The 22,668-nt window shown below is 42.0% G+C and overlaps 1 protein-coding gene across 3 annotated transcripts; it reads right to left on the bottom strand.

The window, feature by feature from the left end:
• Positions 1-469: 469 nt before the first annotated feature.
• On the bottom strand, positions 470-16,288 carry LOC139182795 (GTPase IMAP family member 7-like). 3 transcript variants are annotated; one of them, XR_011566369.1, is made up of 2 exons: positions 16,130-16,288; positions 470-3,167 (listed from the first exon to the last, which is right to left on the bottom strand). XR_011566369.1 is itself a non-coding variant. In XM_070788380.1 (2 exons), exon 2 carries the CDS (start codon positions 9,230-9,232, stop codon positions 8,351-8,353), a length of 882 nt encoding a protein of 293 aa, XP_070644481.1. In that variant the 5' UTR covers positions 9,233-9,273; positions 16,130-16,283; the 3' UTR covers positions 7,808-8,350. The 3 variants fall into 3 exon arrangements, 2 of the variants coding, with proteins under 2 accessions (XP_070644481.1, XP_070644482.1); XM_070788380.1 differs by lacking the exon at positions 470-3,167 and adding an exon at positions 7,808-9,273 and having other exon boundaries at positions 16,130-16,283; XM_070788381.1 differs by lacking the exons at positions 470-3,167; positions 16,130-16,288 and adding exons at positions 7,808-9,273; positions 12,175-12,196.
• Between the last annotated feature and the right edge of the window lie 6,380 nt (positions 16,289-22,668).

The following is a 22,668-nucleotide window of genomic DNA, read 5'->3' on the forward strand; positions in this document are numbered from 1 at the left end:
CCCATTCATCTTGGGTGGCCCTACACGGCATGGCTCATAGTTTCATTGCATTAGACAAGGCTTGGATCCATGTGATCAGTTTGATTACTGTTTTGTGATTGTGGTTTTCATTCTGTCTGAACTAACAGACGTGGTAATTTTGAGGCCAGCTTTTCTCAATGGAGACATGTCAATGTTCAGTAAGGACAGGCTTTGTTGGCTACCATTCAAGACTTGCTGGGTGAAGTCATCAGGGTCGTCTGTATGTGCTATCTTCCAGGAATATGTAATTTTGAGTCTACATTCAACAGATTATGATTGTGACAAACGTTTGGTTGTTCATTGGTTCTGTACACAGCATTTTACAAATGACTGCTACATTTCAGACATGCTTCCTTAACCTTGAGGGCTCATTACTCAACATCTCTGGAACACCTCTGGTGGAGTCATCTTTGAACTTAAACGCCACAGTGGACAGAAAACAAGTCTGTGATTTGTAGCTTCTTTTTATTTTCAACCAAAACATGTATTCAAGCTTGGTCATTGACTTTATTCACCAGACTGAGACTCTGTCAAAAACTAAAGTCATTCTCATGAGGTCAAGTCATGATCTCTAAGGACAGTGAAAGCGTTTGCCAGAGTTATCCCCTACACTTGTTGTGAGAGTCTCCACTCACCTGTTTTCTATTCAGTCACAAGGACGTGAAGACTCCACCGCATGGATGCTTAGCTGGTCAAGGCTGGTCTTTGATCTTGAGTACATAAGGATCAGGGCTCTGAGGGACACTTCTACCATTTCACACATGCAGGCTCTACTCCACCTCTATGACTGTTCTGACTGTGGGATTTACATATAATTACCAGTCTGTGAGAGGGACGTGGCCACCTCAAACTTCTTCCTATAATCTTAAGGAGCACAGTGCTTCTCTGGACTCCTGCTACACCACTCAGAGCACCCAATGCCGCTATTTCAGGAATAGAAGGGGAAGATCTTGGGTTCTTCTGTAGTGTGCTCTCCTCCACAGCAAACGAGGTGATCTATATCTAAGCCCTGCATTAAGTAAGAAAGACATCACAAAGAAGGAAGACATTTATTCTTTTCTCCTACAGACCCATCATGTTGGCTCCATTAGTGTCTCATGAAGGAAATCTTGGATAGCTGCTATCCTAAGCAGAAACTCTCTCCAACCACTGCTCATCCATTTGTGTACTTAAAGCATCCAACCCAATAATCAAGCTGAATTTCTTTGAAGGGTAAAGCCTCTCCTTCCCATGGCTTTTGCCAGCTTCTGCTGAAGGCCGAGCAGTGTGGACAGGGCTGCTTCCATCTGCACCCCTGCCCTCACCTCCTCCTCCTCCAGCCACTGGCCTTGCTTCTGACTCCTCCTTGGTTGGAGGACAGAAAAGAAACCACTGAAGACAAGTCCGGTGCAATCTGGTCTTTGGGGAATGGAGACACACTTAGTGGCTCTTTTCCTCATGGAGCTCCATTAATGACTCGGCAGATAGCCTCCCCTGGAAATCTACCATTACATGTCCAACTGCTGACTGCTATCTGCCCTCCAGCTGGTCATTTCAACTCCAGTTCCTGGCAGAGTTGGGATCCCTGGTAGACTTCCAGTCAAGTCCCCTTTAAGCCAGCTTTGGCTGGCTCCATCCTGTGTGGCCTACAGCTGACTTGTGGGAAGAACACACTTGGGTCCCACAGTCAGTGAAAGCTATGGTTGCTTCAAATCAGCCTCCTCAATCATTATCCTCTGGCACATGGCAACATCTTTTATATTTCACCCAAGAGCATCTGGCTCTAAAGTTTCACTCCAGAGGACACTGGTCTTGTCCCCCCAGGAATCTTACCCTGCAGTACTCATGTCCTCAGGCAGCACCAAGACACAGGGGGCCACCTTATGGGTGTGAGGTAAGAGAGAACTCTTGTCCTATTAGGTAGAGCACAAGAGGATTCCCCGTGAAGCCTCCCTTATGAAATGCCATGGTTACAGAGAGATCACCCTCTTGACTAGGGGAGCCACTACTCTAGGCATAAACCCCCCAAATTTGCCAACCCTGAAGGTTGTTGTCCTTCCAATCAAACTGTCCTCTTTTACAAAGCCCTTTCTTCATAGCTCAATTGGTAAAGAATCTTCCTGCTATGCAAGGACACCCCTGTTCAATTCCTGGGTCAGGAAGATCCCCTGGAGAAGGGAAAGGCTACCCACTCCAGTATTCTGGCCTGGAGAATTCCATGGACTACAGTCCATGAGGTCGCAAAGACTTGGACACAACTGAGCAATTTTCACTTTCACTTTCCTCTTGAACTCTTCGAATATCTACTGAATTATTTGAACAACTACACCTCACAGAACTGATCACCACCTGCTTCCACTCAGTCGTGTCCGACTCTTTGCGACCCCATGAATCCCAGCACGCCAAGCCTCCCTGTCCATCACCAAGTCTCAGAGTTCACTCAGACTCACGTCCATCGAGTCAGTGATGCCATCCAGCCATCTCATCCTCTGTCGTCCCCTTCTCCTCCTGCCCCCATCCCTCCCAGCATCAGAGTCCAAAGTACTGGAGTTTCAGTTTTAGCATCATTCCTTCCAAATAAATCCCAGGGCTGATCTCCTTCAGAATGGACTGGTTGGATCTCCTTGCAGTCCAAGGGACTCTCAAGAGTCTTCTCCAACACCACAGTTCAAAAGCATCAATTCTTTGGCACTCAGGCTTCTTCACAGTCCAACTCTCACATCCATACATGACCACAGGAAAAATCATAGCCTTGACTAGACAAACCTTTGTTGGCAAAGTAATATCTCTGCTTTTGAATATGCTTTCTAGGTTGGTCATAACTTTCCTTCAAAGGAGTAAGCGTCTTTTAATTTCATGGCTGCAGTCACCTTCTGTAGAGATTTTGGAACCCAGAAAAATAAAGTCTGACACTGTTTCCACTGTTTCCCCATCCATTTCCCATGAAGTGATGGGACTGGATGCCATGATCTTTGTTTTCTGAATGTTGAGCTTTAAGCCAACTTTCTCACTCTCCACTTTCACTTTCATCAAAAGACTTTTTAGTTCCTCTTCACTTTCTGCCATAAGGGTGGTGTCATCTGCATATCTGAGGTTATTGATATCTCTCCCAGCAATCTTGATTCCAGCTTGTGCTTCTTCCAGTCCAGCGTTTCTCATGATGTACTCTGCATATAAGTTAAATAAGCAGGGTGACAATATACACAAATCTTTTAGTATGTAAGACTGGAATGTGGGGATATTGTCAGTACTGAGTCAGTCAAAATGAATATTTATTGTTATTATCCTGCCACATTCACCCTAGGCCTCTCACATAACCTTCAGTTCAAAATTTTAATGTCAGACCCTCCCTTTGACTCTGATACTCACCTTGTCACAAACCTAATTGAAGGCTGTCACTTCTGAGTCTACCCTGATGGTCTCACCTCCAGACCCTAACTTTCCTCTTTCTTCAAAGAAAGGGGCTTATCATCCCATCATCCACATGCACACATCCTATACATCCTTCAGAGTAGACCTCAAACCTGGAATTCTTCCTCAAGTCTTCTCCTATGAATCCTACTTTCCCCAACTACAGATCATGGCTGTGGCATATTTCAACCATAGGAATAGTACACACAGTGACTGCGGGAACTTCCTGAGACCTCAGGGTTCAGAACCACCTTCAGAGAAAACTGGGATATGATGAAAGTGAAGATAATCTAATGGTCAAGAATTCATGCATCAAGGAAAAGATGATACCTATATGATTCACTTCAATTACTCATTTTTCTTCTGAGTATGTTTTACCGTCAATAATAGAACATAGGTTTGAGAGAAAAGAAATCAACTCCTTTAAGTTGCATCTTCATCAGGTCCTAACACAAGCCTAGAAACACACAAGCTAACTGACTTCATAATGCTTCTGCAAATCCCTGAGAGAAAATTTCATCCAAATGGTTCATAAAGGAAATACGTCTGGGCAGTGCATGATTGTTCACTCTCTAGAGATAATGTAGCACTGATGAATCACTCACAAGGAACTAACTATAAACATAAGATTCTTTTATAGCAAATAGCAGTTGGGGCCCACAGTGTTATTTCACATATACTATGAATGTTTCTCACAACAGACTTTTCTTCCATGTTGTCTTACTCCATTCATAGTATTTGTGATGAACCTTAGAATGAGCAGGTATTTGAGATGTTATTTTCTCGAGATTTAATCTCCAATCCCTGTGTCCTTAAGTTTCATGGATGCAGTAAACACTCTGTCACTTTCACAGACAAAACAAAGGACAGCTGTAAAAATTCCAGATATTTGAGTTTGAGTTATCTGCCATATTTATTTTAATATAAACTCATCTCTCTATCACTGAAATTTTGTAATGATTTTAGCAAGAGAGAACCTTTAATGTGCTCACTGCCAATGTCATAGTCTACGTGGGTAAAATTTTCCCAGAGATTTCAACAGTCACGTGAGACTTTCCTGCTGTCAGGGTATTGAAAACAAAAACAATAAAAATCAGGGAATGCTTTCAAATAGAAAAAGAAGTAGGTATCATAAGAGGTATCCACCAGGATTCTAGCAGAAAATAAGATGGTCTATAGTGATATACTTGAAGCTGAGTCTAGTGAAGAGGCTTCCTATGAGAGATGGATACAAGGTTTGGAAACGACAAGGGAGAGGTCCAGTAATAGTGAGGAAATTGTATCAGTAACTTAAGTGGTGAACAAAAGGCGGAATCCAGAAGGAGAGTTGGGTGGAGAGATCTCAAGAAGAGGAGCTATAACCTTCAAAGTAGGGTAGCAACTACTCAGAGATGACCCTGCAGGGAGAGAGGCAGGAGAACAGATATACTGATCTTGCTTTTCTACCTTCAAGAGATCTCCTGCTTGGATTTCCTTTGGCAGAAACCAAGCAGAGGACCGATAGCAAGAGATCCCACTTATGTAGTCCATGCAGATCAGTCTCCCAGGCAACGAGTTAGACTGAAGGGGAGAGGGGGGGTGAAGTGTGGATGTGCAGGGGCAAACGAAAACTATTTGATAGAAAAGAGGTTTTTATTTTACAGTTAGGAGCACTTGAAGTTTGGACAGTACTTTAAAAGAGGGAGAGAGCCCACTGGTGGGGTTGGACCAGTGTCTTGTGAAAGTTTCCTAGTTTGAAGGACTTGTGCCTCTGCTCTGGTGGATGGAACTGGACTTTGTCTCTCTGAAAGGCAGTGCTGTGTCTAGCAGTGTGTGTTCGGGTGTCTATGGGCTTGATATGGTGTTGGGGGCCAGCGAGAGGTGCTCTGCCCGTGGCAAAGGTCATGAGGAAGGAGGCTCAACATACACAAAGGCGGGATCGAGCCTCAGGAGTCCCCCTGGAAATTCTCGAGCATCTACCCCCATAACCAGAGTCTGCCTACTTTACTACTTTGTGCTCTCACCTACACCTCTGACTTGACGAGGGGCTGTCCCCCACCAACTCTTTCGGAAAAAGAGTTAACTTACAGCTCCAGTTAATAGTAATTCCTGGGCGTGATAGGAGTGTTTCAACCTACAAACTCCTCTGAAGGTTCTCTAGCCTGCCTGACAGGCTTGTCCGGCCACATGTGATTGCTCACAGCCTCCCAACCGTGAGAGGCATGAGATGCTTTAAACCTTCTAAAAACAGGTTCTTTAGAGAAGTTAGAAAACTCTTAGTATAAGTATAGTGGGCTGATTAGAAATTGTATTGGTGAAGGGTTTTTCATTTGTTGAGCCAATGTTTGCTGCTAAGTCTCCACATCCCCTGCCCTTATACACATTAATGAATATACAGAAGAAAAAAGTATTAACCTTTGATATTAATCACGTTGGACCTTAAGCTAAGTAAATTCTTTTCTTAATTAAAACCCACTACACCCTCACCCTATAGGAATGTAACTTTATCTGGTACCTTCGGAAGGTGGCATCTGTTTTAAGAATAATCACCCCTGGAGAAATAAGTGTTCTGGTTGACTGACCGCTGTCACAAGGAGAGGATCATAAATTGTCAGCAGGCCCCCTGGCCAGAAGATGATGTAACACCCCTAGGACCTCTGTATACATTTGTATGAAGCACCTGACTTTAATAAAAGTCAGGACTGCTGACCCTGCGTGACTTTTGTATAACATCTAAGTGTATAAAAACAGACCCTGGAAAAATAAAAAATGGGATCAGTTCCTCGAAAGGCTGGTCTCCCCATGTCATTCTCTCTCTCAAACTCTGGTTGAGTTTCCATCTGGAGCGCAGAGCCCGCCAAGCTTACTAATTATGCCTGGGCTTCTAAGATCTGACCGGGGAGGCCTCAGTGTCTCCTCTCCTTTGGGAGAACAGAAGGACGCCTGCGGCCTACGTAAGTGGTGCAAGCTTCTTGTCTTGAAGTCTTACTGGTTTCCCGTGTAAACCAAGCTACTCAGCCTCTTTTCTCCCTGAATTTTCCTGCTGAGCTATCCTCATTCTATTACTCTTTATATCTCTAATTAATATTTAATTAAAGCCAGTGTATTCACCAATGCCGTCTCTCCTTCGAATTTCCCTGGATCCACCTGGGCTGGACCCCAACAATATGGCTTTGGGCAGTCCTTCTGCTCCTGGTCAGGGTTGTGTTTCTGTTTTGCAAATGGTTTGGCATGAAGTGTCCAGGACTGGAGGTTTCGGGTCTTTGGGTGGGCCTGGGTCTTAGTGTTTATATGGAGGCCTTTGGGAGAGCTCCTGTCAATTAACTTTCCATTAGCAAATGTGCTGTTTGATGCAGAGATCTCAAATCCCTAGGTTGTGCTCTGTGACAACCAACAGGGGTGGAAAGGGGGTTCAAGAGGGAGGGGACATATGTGTACCTATCACTGATTCATGTTGAAATATGGAAGGAACCAACATAATACTGGAGAGCAATTTCTTCCAATTAAAAAAATTAAGATGTCTAAAAAGATCGAACTAGTGCCTTTGAAAGAGCTTTAACTTTAAAAGCCAGCAGATATGAATCAAAATTCAGCTCTATTGATCTCTAGGCAAGAATTCAGATGGCTATAGTCAAATTAGTTATAATCCTGAGACTCACTGTCATCTTTTCTATAAGGTTGTTATAATAATTAATTTAAATAAAATGACATATAAAATATTTATGTATAGAATAACAGTCATGTTAATCTGTACTATACTTAGATGGCATTGATAGCAAAAAAAGAGATACATTTAATAGCAAAAAGAGGAGAGAATAAAAGAAGAGAATTTGCCAACTTCCACATCTCCATGAACCATAGAATAATGGTGCCAGAGAAGCCCATGCTTCACAAACAAAGTTCTCATAGGTGTGGATTCAAATAATACATCAATTATTACATCAGTGGAGCCTACACTTAACATAGGCAAGGTTTCTCATTGGAATTTTCCCAAATTGAATCTTTGAACTCTACAAAATGGATCATTACCTGGTTATGTCAATTTCATAAACTCTTAAATTTATTGGCATTGTGTGGAAGGACAGGTGGGAACCAGGAGTGCTGGGGAATGAGCTGGAAAGTTATTTAATTCTGGTTAACTCTTACTGCATGGGTTTCCCAGATGATGTTAGTGGTAAAGAATCCCCCTATCAATGTGTGAGATGTAAGTGATGTGGGTTTGACCCCTGGTTCAGGAAGATCCCCTGGAAGGTGGCATGGCAACCCACTCCAATATTCTTGCCTGGAGAATCCCACGGACAGAGGAGCCTGGTGGGCTACAGTCCATAGGGTTGAAAAGAGTAGGACAGGATTGAAACAACTTAGCCTGCTTGCATGCAGCCCTCACTGCATAACAAATCATCCCAAAACATAGTGGTTTAAAAGAATAGCAATCATTTATTTTTCTCATGAATCTGCAATTTGGGTAGGACCCCGTGGGGATGGCTCATCCTTGCTTTTTGCAGTTTCATCAGTTGGCAGCTGAAGAATCCACTCTATGTTGCCTCACTTGCAAGGCCAGCAAGCTGATTCTAGATGGCAGATGAAATATCAGCCAGGGGAGTGCAGCAGTGACTTCAGGTTCTCTTCATGGGGGCGACTTGGGCTTCTACTCAGGCTTCCTTACAACAGGGTGGGCAAATTCCAAGGGTAATCAATGTGGAAGAGCAAGGAGGCATTTTCCCTATCTAATCTTAGAAGTCATATGGTGTTCCTTCAACCACCTACTATTTCTCAAAGCAGTCACAAAATCCCTCCAATTTCAAGGTTAGGGACATAGACGCATAGTGCAAGGGAGAGAGATCATAAGAGGAAGTCAGATTGTAAGAAGTCAGAAAATATTGTTTTAACCATCCTTGGAAACTATAAACTACCGTATTAACAAGTTATAGTAAAATGAGGAGTAAAAATAAACTTTGTACTACCAGAACATGTGCCATATGTGTGAAAGTGTATTTCTAATCATGTTGAATGCAACTTGAAATATATTCATCTCAGCTTCTCCCCTTATATTTTTCATTCGTTCCTCATGCTTCTGCATTAGCAACTTTATTTGTTTCTCCTTTTCTGCTGGTTGTTTATGGGCATATTCCTTTTCTACTAGTTTAATTTTGTTTTGTAATTCATCAACATAGACTTTCTTCAAGTGTTCCTCCTGCTGTCTCAGCTTTTGGTCTATGTCCTTGTAAATGGGGTCAGAAAAGTAAGCCCCTTGGTTGTTCTGCACCATCTTGTCTATCAGCTCCATCAGCTCCTGCACCTGAGCTTCCTTCTCAGCCTGCTCTGTGTTCATGCTGTTACTGATGGCACAGCAGCGGTCTCCACATTCCTGGAGGAGGCTTCGTAGGTTTACATCTGCATACTTCAAAAAGTCGCTCAGGCTCTGGTCCCCCAGTTCATCTCTGCGAGTGAATAAGATGATCATATACTTCATGGCTGCTTTCCCAAACAGATTCTTGACCAACGCCACGGTTTGCTGCTCTTCCGGTGTATAACGGCCCAGCCTCAGGACCAAGACGATGGCGTGAGGCCCGGGACAGGAGGCGAGGACACATCGGCTGATTTCCCTGCAGGTGGTGTTCAGGGTCTCCTTGGTGTCAAAGAGCCCTGGGGTGTCAACAACAAGAAGCTCTCTCCCCTTCCATTCCCGGACCGCTTTCTGACAAGTTTTGGTAACAGCTTCCGCAGCAATCTTAGACTCGAATACTTTTTCCCCGAGGATGGTGTTTCCAGTTGCACTTTTCCCACTTCCGGTCTTCCCTACCAGCACGATCCTCAGAGTGTTGTTTGGCATGGCAGCCATGTTTATATCAAGAGACTCTGGCGCGCAGGCACCCACACCACCTAAGAAAAGGAGGGAGGGGGGAAAGGGTCAATTTAGGTAAGTAGGAACCTTTTCCATCTCTTTCTTCTTCTTCTTCTTCTTCTTCTTCTTCTTCTTCTTCTTTTCCTCACTGATAGTTTCTAATATTTGCTTATGCATATTGACCCCGGTAGCGACAGAAAATTTAAACAGTTCAATTGTTATTGAAGAAATAGCCAAGTAGTTAAGAGTATCTCCACAAAAATGTCAGGTCCTGATAGTTTCATAGGGAACTCACTGAAACCTTTAAAGACCTGATAATCTCAGTGCTACTCAAACTATTCCTGATCACATAGCAATGAAGGAAAATGTTCAGTTTTTTTTTATGAAGCAAGTGTAATGTTGATTTCAAAGCTAACAAAGATTTCACAATAAATAAAGCTATAGACATGTCTCATGTGTAAATATTGATACAAAAGTCCTAAATACATTATTAGATGTGAAAAGCAGCATCACATGAGTAAGTATGATTGTCAAATATACTAGGGTGATTCAACATGAGGATTTTCATTGTACAATACATCCCATCAAGAGATTAAGAAGAAAAGTAGGTGCAGAAGAGTCATTTGGCCAAATTCAATCCTGATTCATGTTTAAAGAAGTTCATCAAATTTAAATTAATTGATTCTTCTTTAACACGATTGTATGTATATATAAAATTAAAAATTTTGTTATCACTTTTTTTTCCATGCAACTAAAATTGTTGTTTGGGCACTAAGTTGTGTCGAACTCTTTTGTGACCCCATTTTTTATAGCCTGCCTGGCTCCTCTGTCCGTGGCATTACCCAGGCAAGAATACTAGAGTGGTTTGTCATTTTCTTCTCCAGAGGATCTTACAGATCCAGGGATCAAACCCGAGCCTCCTGCATTGGCAGGTGGATTCTTTGCCATTGAGCCACCTAGGGAACTCAGCAACTAAAACAGTTGATTATAAAATGTATTTGGATGAAGGAAAAATAATTAGCCTGGGCAAACAAGCCAAAAAAAAAAAAAAATGAGGTAAGACTAGCTTTGCCAGATAGTAGAATATAACAGTTTCTATAATTAAAGCAGTATGATATTGATGCATGGATAGACAGAACAGTGAAACAAAAACAGAAAATTCAAATATAGGCCAAGTTGATCACACAATATTCAATTATATTCAAATCATTTACATTATGCTACATTTATATTCAGTAAGGTAGCATCTCACATCAACGCAAAGAAAGATGGACTAATAAGGAACATTGAGACAACCATATAGAAAAAATAAAACTGTGTCCATTTCTTCTTGCTGTTCAACTTCCAAATAGATTAGAAATTTAAATGTAGAAAAATTTAATCCATATAAATAATAGAAGAAACATGAGTAAATCTTTGTAACCTAGGTATAGGTAAAATATTTATAAGATTTGGAATAGAGTAAGGTTGTGTGAAAATCACTTAGTCATGTACCACACTTTGTGATCCCATGGACTATACCACCCATGGAATTTTCCACACCAGAATACTGGAGTGGGTAGCCTTTCCCTTCTCCAGGTTATCTTCCCAACCCAGGGATTGAACCCAATCCCACGTTGGAGGTGGATTCTTTACGAGCTGAGCCACAGGGAAGTCTAGAGTAAGGAAAGAGACTCCTAAATTTAATTACATAAAAATCAAACAGATATTGTGGGAATATACAAATTAAAACACAAATGTCAAACCAGAGGAAAAAATTTTCCTACCTTTATAAAAGAAGGGTCATTTCCCTTTTATACAAATAATATATGTACAAGTGGTCAATAAGCACATTAAAAGATGCTCAGCATTAGTAACTACTCAGGAAATGCAGTCAAAAATACCTTGGTGTATCACCTCACAGCAGTCAGAATTGCCACCATCAGAAAGTCTACAAATAATGCTGAAGAGAGTGTGAAGAAAAGGGAATCCTCCTCCACTGTTGGTGGATACATAAATTGGTATAGCCTCTATGAAGAACAGTATGGAAGATCCTCAAGAAATTAGAAATAGAGTTGCCATATGATCCAGCAATCCAACTCCTGGGCATATTATCCAGATAAAGCTCTAATTTGAAAAGATACATGCAGCACTATTTACAGTAGCCCAGACGTGCAAACAAACTAATTGTTCGTCTACAGATGAATGTGTAAAGAACTCTGGTTTGTATGTACAATCGGATATTACTCAGCCATAAAAGAGAATGAAATAATGCCATTTGCAGCAACATGGATAAAACGAGATGTTTTCACATTAAGTGAAGTAAGTCAGTCAGAAAAAAACAAATATTATATGGTACAATTTATACGTGGAATCTAAAAAAATAAATTACCTTATTTACAAAACAGGAACAGACTCACTAACACAGAAAACAAACTTATGATTACCAAATAGGAAAGTCAGCTGCTGCTGCTAAGTCGCTTCAGTCGTGTCTGACTCTGTGCGACCGCATAAACAACAGTCCACCAGGCTCCCCCATCCCTGGGATCCTCCTGGCAAGAACACTGGAGTGGGTTGCCATGTCCTTCTCTAAAGCATGAAAGTGAAAAGTGAAAGTGAAGCTGCTCAGTCGTGTCTGACTCTCAATGATCCCATGGACTAAAGCCTATCAGGCTCCTCTGTCCATTGGGATTCTCCAGGCAAGGGTACTGGGAAAAGGGATAAATTAAGAGTATCAAATTTATGGATACATACCACTATATATTCCTTGTGGCTCAGCGGATAAGAATCCGCCTGCAATGTGGGAGACCTGGGATCTATCCGTGGGTTAGGAAGATCCCCTAGAGAAGGGAAAGGCTACCCACTCTAGTATTCTGGCCTGGAAAATTCCATGGATTACAGAAGAATTGCACAAAAAAGTTCTTCATGACCCAGATAATCACGATGGTGTGATCACTCACCTGGAGCCAGATATCCTGGAATATGAAGTCAAGTGGGCCTTAGAAAGCATCACTACAAAGCTAGTGGAGGTGATGGAATTCCAGTTGAGCTATTTCAGATCCTGAAAGATGACACTGTGAAAGTGATGCACTCAATATGCAAGCAAATTTGGAAACCTCAACAGTGGGCACAGGACTGGAAAAAGTCAGTTTTCATTCCAATCCCAAAGAAAGGCAATGCCAAAGAATGCTCAAACTACCGCACAATTGCACTCATCTCACACGCTAGTAAAGTAATGCTCAAAATTCTCCAAGCCAGGCTTCAGCAATACACGAACTGTGAACTTCCAGATGTTCAAGCTGGTTTTAGAAAAAGCAGAGGAACCAGAGATCAAATTGCCAACATCCACTGGTTCATGGAAGAAGCAAGAGAGTTCCAGAAAAACATCTATTTCTGCTTTATTGACTATGCCAAAGCCTTTGACTGTGTGGATCACAATCAACTGTGGAAAATTCTGAAAGAGATGGGAATACCAGACCACCTGACCTGCCTTTTGAGAAATCGGTATGCAGGTCAGGAAGCAACATTAGAACTGGATGTGGAACAACAGACTGGTTCCAAATAAGAAAAGGAGTATGTCAAGGCTGTGTATTGTCACCCTGCTTATTTAACTTATATGCAGAGTACATCGTGAGAAATGCTGGGCTAGAAGAAGCACAAGCTGGAATCAAGATTGCCAGGAGAAATATCAATAACCTCAGATATGCAGATGATACCACCCTTATGGCAGAAAGTGAAGAAGAACTAAAGAGCCTCTTGATGAAAGTGAAAGAGGAGAGTGAAAAAGTTGGCTTAAAGCTCAACATTCAGAAAACTAAGATCATGGCATCTGGTCCCATCACTTCATGAGAAATAGATGGGGAAACAGTGGAGACCACGGCTGACTTTATTTCTGGGCTCCAAAATCACTGCAGATGGTGATTGCAGCCATGAAATTAAAAGACGCTTACTCCTTGGAAGGAAAGTTATGACCAACCTAGACAGCATATTAAAAAGCAGAGACATTACTTTGCCGACAAAGGTCTGTCTAGTCAAGGCTACGGTTTTTCCAGTGGTCATGTATGGATGTAAGAGTTGGACTATAAAGAAAGCTGAGCACTGAAGAATTGATGCTTTTGAACTGTGGTGTTGGAGAAGACTATTGAGAGTCCCTTGGACTGCAAAGAGATCCAACCAGTCCATCCTAAAGGAGATCAGTCTTAGGTGTTCATCTGAAGGACTGATGTTGAAGCTGAAACTCCAATACTTTGGCCACCTGATGCAAAGAGCTAACTCATTTGAAAAGACCCTGATGCTGGGAAAGATTGAGAGCGGGAGGAGAAGGGGATGACAGAGGATAAGATGGCTGGATGGCATCACTGACTGGATGGACATAGGTTTGGGTAGACTCCGGAAGTTGGTGATGGACAGGGAAGCCTGGCGTGCTGCAGTTCATGGGGTCACAATGAGTCAGACACGACTGAGTGACTTTCACTCACCACTATATATAAAATACATAAGTAACAAGGATTTACTGTATAGTAAAAAGGAACTATCCAACCAGTCCATTCTAAAGGAGATCAGTCCTGGGTGTCTGTGGAAGGACTGATGCTAAAGCTGAAACTCCAATACTTTGGCCACCTCATGTGAAGAGTTCACTCATTGGGAAAGACCCTGATGCTGGGAGGGACTGGGGGCAGGAGGAGAAGGGGACGACAGAGGATGAGATGGCTGGATGGCATCACTGACTCCATGGACATGAGTTTGAGTGAACTGCGGGAGTTGGTGATGGACAGGGAGGCCTGGCGTGCTGCAATTCATGGGGTCACAAAGAGTCAGACACAACTGAGTGACTGAACTGAACTGAAAAGGGAACTATATTAAAAATCTTGTAATAACTATAATGGAAAAGAACCAGAAATGTATACATATATATAAAACTAAATCACTTTGCTGCAATTATAGTAAATTGACTATACTTCAATAAAAATATTTTAGAAAACAAACAATATCTAAAAGTAGAGAAACAAAAGACCAATAACTCAATAGAAAATGGGATAAGAGATATGAATGAACAAGTTCATGAAAAAATGTAAAAATCCTTTGAATATATGAAAAGATATTAACATTCACTCAAAGAAAAACATATCAAAACATAAAAAACCATTAAATTAATTAATTAATTAAAGTAATACTATGACACTATTTCTCACATACAGGTTAGGCAAAATTCAACTTTGTTGGCATAATCTATAGGTAAACGGTATAGGGGAGGGACTCCCTGATGGTCCAGTGGTTAAGAATCCGCCTTGAAATGCTGAGGATGAAGGTTCTACCCCTGGTTGGGGAACTAAGATCCCACATGCCATGGAGCAGCTAATCACACCACAACCAGAGAGTCCGTGTGTCCCAAGGAAAGATCCCACAAGAGGCAACAAAGATCCCGCATGCTGCAACTAAGACCCAATGCAGGCAAATAGATAGATAACTATTTAAAAACAAAAAGATTAAGGAAGACAGGTCCTCTCCTGCATGACTATTGGGAAGAGAAAAACAGTCTAAAAGAACCAGAGGAGAAGTTAGCAAGAAATTGCAACGGTACCTAAGCATTTACTCTTTGATTATCAATCACAGTTTTAGGACTTATCCCAAAGGTACACCGATAAAAAAAAAAGAAGAAGAAGAAGAAGAAAATTATGCAGAAGGCTGTTAACTGCACCACTGTTTGAAACCTCAAAAGACCAAAAACTTATCAAATGACCATCATTAGGGACCTGATTGAATTAACTAAAGTATATTCACACAGTGAAGTACTAGCCAACTGTAAGAAGGAATGAAGTATATCTCTATATCCCAGTATGGAGACATCTGTAGAATACATGATTAAGCAAAAAAAAAGCAAAGTGAAGAAAATAATGTACAGTTTACGAGCATTTCTCTAACAAGGAGGAATGTGACCTACATGTATAAATGTAATATATGTGTTTTTCATTCATCTGTACAAGCAATGGCAGAATAATCTGAAAACTAAACAAATAATAAGTTACTTAGATGGGGATGGGAAAAAGAGGAAGGAGGGCACGGGGATAGATGCTGGGAACTAGACTTGTTGGGATATACTTACATTTGATCTTAAAGCCATATAAATAGTTTAAACAATTATACAGAAAAGTTATGTTTCAAAATACTAGTGAAAATCAAAAGCAAATGAAGCAAACGAGCCTAATTGTATTTTGTGTTGTGAATGAGCCACACAAAAAATCGTTCCAAGAGACCTGACAAAGCAGTCATTTCTTTGTCCATCCCCAGTGGGATGTATTTAATTTCTCCCACTACTCTCCCCGCAGAAAGACCTGCAAAAAATTATTTTCAGGAATCCTATTCTTGGTTGTGTATGTTTGTATAGTTTTGAACTTCATTGAAAAGGCATAAAAACAATGAGCCAAGTAGCAACAAGCACTCTTAGTGCCAGATTTCAGTCTTCAAATACCATTTACCCCCAAAAAAGTAGTTGATTTACAATCAACTATACTGCAATATAAAATAGAAACTAAATTTTAAAAAAGAGAGATTAGGACTAAGTGGCCTCTATTTGCCTTCCAGCTCTAAAGACCCGCCTTGGGAACGCATTTCCTCTTAAGAGAAATGTCTGGGTTATCAAGTGTACTCAATGTCTATCCCAACAACAACTGGATGGAAGGTGTAGTATTCAGCAAGTTTGTCATGTTAAAATGAGATGCATGGATATTATGCTAACAAACACCATTACTCCCCTCCCTACCCTCCACCACTCCCGCTCTGGCAGCATCCTCTCGGTGGAGTTGCTTGCACAGCACGTGGCCCCTTCTCAGGCCAGAATCCACGCCCTCTCCAACTCCAGATATCCTACTGCCCCTACAGCTCTGTGCTCTGGAACCTCTTCTCAGCCAGACTCACCTGCTTTTGAAGGATTTGATGAGCTGTCCGGTTTCTTCCAGAGAGCTGTTTGAGCCCCTGTTTTTGCTTTAACTGCTGCATCTGAGACCTCAGAGCCAGGAAGCAAATTGGGTGTGGTTAGTGAAGACACTTTTTTTTTTTTTTTAAAGAGACAGAAATATTGCCCATAATGTTTAGGTTTTCCAGGTTGGAAGCTTTTCCTCCATGTGCCTGCAGTCACAGCAAAATTTCCCAAAATTACACTTGTTGTTTGGGGTTATAGTAAATGACTTAAATCTTGCCCGGAAAGCCAGACACAGTGTCTGATCATCTCTCCTGGGAGCTGTGAGAGATCACAGGGCGCTTCAGGAAAGAAGTAAGTCAGACACATGGCTCGCTGTTTCCTTGGGATACTGCCTGTTTTACTGTTGGGTGGAAAGTAGAACTTGTAACTGATGAACCTGACCATTTAGCTGAAGTGATTTCCAAGCAAAGTGTGGAAGGTGCAGCCTGGTTCCTCCTTCTGCTTATAGTGAAATGCAAGAGGAAAGAGGTTGCAGTGATGCGTCTAGAAGCTGAGGATTGCCGGCAGCCCCAGAAGCCTGGAAGAGGCCAGAAAGCAGCCTCCCTAAGACTCTTCAGAGAGCACGGCTCTGCCAGCATCTTGAGTTTGAACTCCCAGAACTAGGAGGTAATAAATGTCTTTATTTTAAGCTCCATAGTGAAAGTGAAAGTTGTTCAGTCATATCCCACTCTTTGGGACGACATGTACTATACAGTCCATGGAATTCTCCAGGCAAGAATACTGGAGTGGGTAGCCTTTCCCTTCTCCAGGGGATCTTCCCAACCCCAGGATCGAACCCAGGTCTCCCACATTGCCAGCGGATTCTTTACTAGCTGAGCCACCAGGGAAACCCAAGAATACTGGGGTAGGTAGCCTATCCCTTCTCCAGTGGAACTTCCCAACCTAGGAATCGAACCAGAGTCTCCTGCATTCCAGGTGGATTCTACCAACTGTGCTATCAGGGAAGCCCTTTCAAGCTCCATTCAGTTCAATTCAGTTCAGTCGTTCAGTCGCATCTGACTCTTTGTGACCCCATGGACTGCAGCACGCCAGGCTTCTCTGTCCATCAGCAACTCACAGAGCTTACTCAAACTCATGTCCATGAGTTGGTGATGCCATCCAACCATCTCATCCTCTGTCATCCACTTCTCCTCCCATCTTCAATCTTTTCCAGCATCAGGATCTGTTCCAATGAGTCAGTTCTTCACATCAGGTGGCCAAAGGATTAGAGTTTCAGCTTCAGCATCAGTCCTTCCAATGAATATTCAGGACTGATTTCCTTTAGGACTGACTGGTTTGATCACCTTGCAGTCCAAGGGACTCTCAAGAGTCTTGTCCAACACAACAGTTCAAAAGCATCAATTCTTCAGCTCTCGGTTTTCTGTACAGTCCAACTCTCACATCCATACATGACTACTAGAAAAACCATAGCTTTCACTAGATGGACCTTTTTCGGCAAAGTAATGGCTCTGCTTTTTAATATGCTATCTAGGTTGCTCATAGCTTTTCTTTCAAGGAGCAAGCATCTTTTAATTTCATGGCTTCAGTCACCATCTGCAGTGACTTTGGAGTCCAAGAAAAGAAAGTATGTCACTGTTTCCATTGTTTCCCCATCTATTTGCCATGAAGTAATGGGACTGGATGCCATGATCTTTGTTTTTTGAATGGTGAGGTTTAACCCAGCTTTCTCACTCTCCTCTTTCACTTTCATCAAGAGGCTCTTTAGTTCCTCTTCGCTTTCTACCATGAGGATTGTGTCATTTGCATATCTAGGGTTACTGATATTTCTCCCAGAAATCTTGATTCCAGCTTGTGCTTCTTCCAGCCCAACATTTCTTGTGATAAACTCACCATATAAGTTAAATAAGCAGAATGAAAATACACAGCCTTGATGTACTCCTTTCCCAATTTGGAACCAGTCTGTTGTTCCATGTCCAGTTCTAACTATTGCTTCTTGACCAGCATACAGAGTTCTCAGGAGGCAGGTAAGGTGATCTGGGACTCCCATCTCTTGAAGAATTTTCCATGGTTTGTTCGGATCTATACAGTCAAAGGATTTAGCATAGTCAATGAAGCAGAAGTAGATGCTTTTCTAGAATTCTCTGGCTTTTTCTATGACCCAGCAGATATAGGCAATTTGATCTCTGGTTCCTCTGCCTTTTCTAAAACGAGCCTGAACATCTGGAAGTTCACAGTTCATGTACTGTTGAAGCCTGGCTTGGAGAATCTTGAGCATTACTTTGCTAGCGTGTGAGATGAGTGCAATTGTGTGGTAGTTTGAGCATTTTTTGGCATTGCCTTTCTTTGGGGTTGGAATGAAAACTGCCCTTTTCCAGTCCTGTGGCCACCGCTGAGTTTTCCAAATTTGCTGGCATATTGAGTGCAGCAGTTTCACAGCATCATCTTTTAGAATTTCAAATAGCTCAATGGGAATTCCATCACCTCCACTAGCTTGGTTCATAGTGATGCTTTCTAAGGCCCACTTGACTTCTCATTCCAGGATGTCTGGCTCTAGGTGAGTGATCACATCATCATGGCTATCTAGGTCATGCAGATCTTTTTTATATAGTTCTGTGTATTCTTGCCAAGTCTTCTTAATATCTTTTGTTTCTGTTAGGTCCATAACATTTCTGTTCTTTATTGAGCTCATCTTTGCATGAAATATTCCCTTGGTATCTCTAATTTTCTTGAAGAGATTTCTAGTCTTTCCCATTCTACTCTTTTCCTCTATTTCTTTGCACTGATCACCGAGGAAGGCTTTCTTATCTCTCCTTGCTATTCTTTGGAACTCTGCATTCAAATAGGTATATCTTTCCTTTTCTCATTTGCCTTTCACTTCTCTTCTTTTCTCAGCTATTTGTAAAGCCTCCTCAGACAACCATTCTGCCTTTTTGCATTTCTTTTTCTTGGGGATGGTCTTGATCACTGTCTCCTGTACAATGTCACCAACCTTCATCCATACTTCTATTAAATCTAATCCCTTGAATCTATTTGTCACTTCCACTGTATAATCGTAAGGAATTTAATTTAGGTCATACGTGAATGGTCTAGTGGTTTTCTCCACTTTCTTCAACTTAAGTCAAAATTTTTCAATAAGGAGTTCATTATCTGAGCCACAGTCAGCTCCCAGTCTTGTTTTTGCTGTCTGTATAGAGATTCTTCATATTTGGCTGCAAAAAATATAATCCAGCTGATTTTGATATTGACCATCTGGTGATGTCCATGTGTAGAGTCTTCTCTTGTGTTGTTGGAAGATGGTGTTTGCTATGATCCATGCATTCTCTTGTCAAAATTCTGTTAGCCTTTGCCCTGCTTCGTTCTGTACTCCAAGACTAAATTTGCCTGTTACTCCAGGTGTTTCTTGACTTCCTACTTTTGCATTTCAGTCCCCTCAATGAAAAGGACATCTTTTTTGTGTGTTAGTTCTAGAAGGTCTTGTAGGTCTTCATAGAACCGTTCAACTTCAGCTTCTTCAGCATTAGTGGTTGGGGCATAGACTTAGATTACTGTGATACTGAATGGTTTGCCTTGGAAAGTCAGAGATCGTTCCGTCATTTTTGAGAATGCACCCAAGTATCACATTTTGGACTCTTTTGTCTACTATGAGGGCTACTCCATTTTTTCTAAGGGATTCTTGGCCACAGTAGTAGATATAATGGTCATCTGAGTTAAATTCACCTATTCCAGTCCATTTTAGTTCACTCACTCCTAAAATGTTGCTGTTCACTCTTGCCATCTCCTATTTGACCACTTCTAATTTACCTTGATTCATACACCTAATATTCCAGGTTCCTATGCAGTATTGCTCTTTATGGTATTGGACTTTACTTCCACCATCATTCACACCCACAACTGGGCATTGTTTTCACTTTGGCCCCATCTCTTCATTCTTTCTGGAGTTATTTCTCCACTCTTCTCCAGTAGCATATTGGGTGCCTATTGACCTGGGGAATTCATTTTTCAGTGTCATATCTTTTTGCTTTTTCATACTGTTTATAGGGTTCTCAAGTCATGAATATGGAAGTGGTTTGCCATTCCCTTCTCCAGTGGACCACATTTTTTCAGATGTCTCCACCATGACCCATCAATCTTGGGTGGCCCTACATGGCATGGTTCATAGTTTCATTGGGTTAGACAAGGCTGTGGTCCATGTGATCAGTTTATTTAGTTTTCTGTGGTTGTGGATTTCATTCTCTCTGCCCTCTGAGGGATAAGGATAAGAGGTTTATGGAAGCTTCCTGATGGGAGAGACTGACTGTGGGGGTGGAAACTAGGTCTTGTTCTGATGGGCAGGCCATGCTCAGTAAATCTTTAATCCAGTTTTCTGTTGATGGGTGGGGATGTGTTCCCTCCCTGTATTTGACTTGAGAGCAAACTATGGTGGAGGTAGTGAAGATAATGGTGACCTACTTCAAAAGGTCTCATGCACACACTGCCACACTCATTGCCCCCGACCCTGCAGCAGGCCACCACAGACCCATGCCTCTGCCAGAGATTCCTGGACACTCACAGGCAAGTTTGGGTTAGTCTCTTGTGGAGTCACTGCTCCTTTCTCCTGGATCCTGGTGCACACAAGGTTTTGTTTGTGCCCTCCAAGAGTCTATTTCCCCAGTCCTGTGTAAGTTCTGTAATCAAATCCCACTGGCCTCCAAAGTCAACTTCTCTGTGAGTTCTCAGTCCCTTTGCCAGATACCCAGGTTGAGAAATCTGTTGTGGGCCCTAGAAGTTTCTTAATAGCATGAGAATTTCTTTGGTATAATTGTTCTGCAGTTTTCAGGTCATCTGCTCCATGGCTCTATGGCAGGGTTAATGGTGATCTCCTCCAAGAGGGCTTATGCCACAGGCTCAGGTAGCTGCACTCAGAACCCCTGTCCCTGTGACAGGCCATTGCTGTCCTGTACTTCCACAAGAGACTCAAACAGAGATCTGGCCCAGTATCTGTGGGGTCCATGGGTCCTGGTGAGCATGAGGTTTTGTTTGAGCCCTCCAAGCATCTCTGGCGGGTATGAGATTTGAGTCTAAACACAATTTCGCCCCTCCTACCATCTTGCCAGGGCTTTTCCTTTGCCCTTGGGTGTGGGGTATCTTTTTTTTTTGGTGGGATCCAGTATTCCCCTGTCAATGGATGATTGTTCAGCCATGGGTTCGATTCTTGGGTCTAGAGGATCCCCTGGAGGAGGGCATGGCAACCCATTCCAGTACTCTTGCCTGGAGAATCCCACACACAGAGGAGCCTGGCAGGCTACAGTCTATAGGTGGCAAAGAGTTGGACATGACTGAAGTGACTTAGCATGTACACCCACACAACAGTAACTAACACAATATTGTAAAGAAACTATGCTCCAGTAAAAATTAATTTTAAAAAACTTCCAGTGTGAAGTAGTTTTATAATATTCTCTGAAGGTAGGATGTGATAAGTTAAAGGTGCGTATTGCAATTATGAAACAACCACTAAAATAATAAAATGAGGTACAGATAATAAAGCAATAGTAGAAATAAAAATTTTAAAATTACCCAGAAAAAAAGTAGAGAAAAGGGGGGAAAAAAGAACAAATTAGATGGGACAAACAGAAACAAATAGCAAGATGATGAATTTAAACACAACTGTTGTTGTTGTTGTTGTTGTTTAGCCACTAAGTTGTGTCCAACTTTTCTGTGACCCCATGGACTGTAGCCCACTAGGCTCCTCTATCCAAGAGATTCTCCAGGCAAGAACACTGCAGTGTGTTGCCATTTCCTTCTCCAGGGGATCTTCCCAGCCCAGGAATCAAATCCATGTCTCCTGCATTGGCAGGCAGATTCTTTACCCGCTGAAACATCAGGGAAGCCCCAAACACAGCCATAGAAGTAATCATAGTAGATGTAAATTATCTACATTTTTCAAGTATAAGACAGATGGAACAAAAAAGTAAGGCCTACCTTCATGCTGTCTAAAGGAAATCCCATGCTGAATATAAAGATACAGAGAGGCTAATGTTCAGTTTAGTTTCGTTCAATCACTCAGTCGTGTCTGACTCTTTGGGACCCCATGGACTGCAGCATGCCAGACCTCCCTGTCCATCACCAACTCCCGGAGTTTGCTCAAACTCATGTCCACTGAGTCGGTGATGCCATCCAACCATCTCATCCTCTATCGTCCCCTTCTCCTCCTGCCTTCAATCTTTCCCAGCATCATGGTCTTTTCAAATGAGTCAGCTCTTTGCATCATGTGGCCAAAGTATTGGAGTTTCACCTTCAACATCAGTCCTTTCAATGAACATTCAGGACTGATTTCCTTTAGGATGGACTGGTTGGATATCCTTGCAGTCCAAGGGACTCTCAAGAGTCTTCTCCAAAACCACAGTTCAAAAGAATCAATTCTTTGGTGCTCAGCTTTCTTCACAGTCCAACTCTCACATCCATACATGACTACTGGAAAAACCATAGCCTTGACTAGACGGACCTTTGTTGGCAAAGTAATCAGCCTTACAGAATGTCTCTGCTTTTTTTATGCTGT

Source organism: Bos indicus, chromosome 4 (assembly GCF_029378745.1).
Source record: "Bos indicus isolate NIAB-ARS_2022 breed Sahiwal x Tharparkar chromosome 4, NIAB-ARS_B.indTharparkar_mat_pri_1.0, whole genome shotgun sequence".
Classification (NCBI taxonomy): Eukaryota; Metazoa; Chordata; class Mammalia; order Artiodactyla; family Bovidae; genus Bos; species Bos indicus.

Bases quoted from the DNA above. Each gene is read 5' to 3' on its own strand.
- LOC139182795 (XM_070788380.1), bottom strand. From the start codon at position 9,232: ATGGCTGCCATGCCAAACAACACTCTGAGGATCGTGCTGGTAGGGAAG.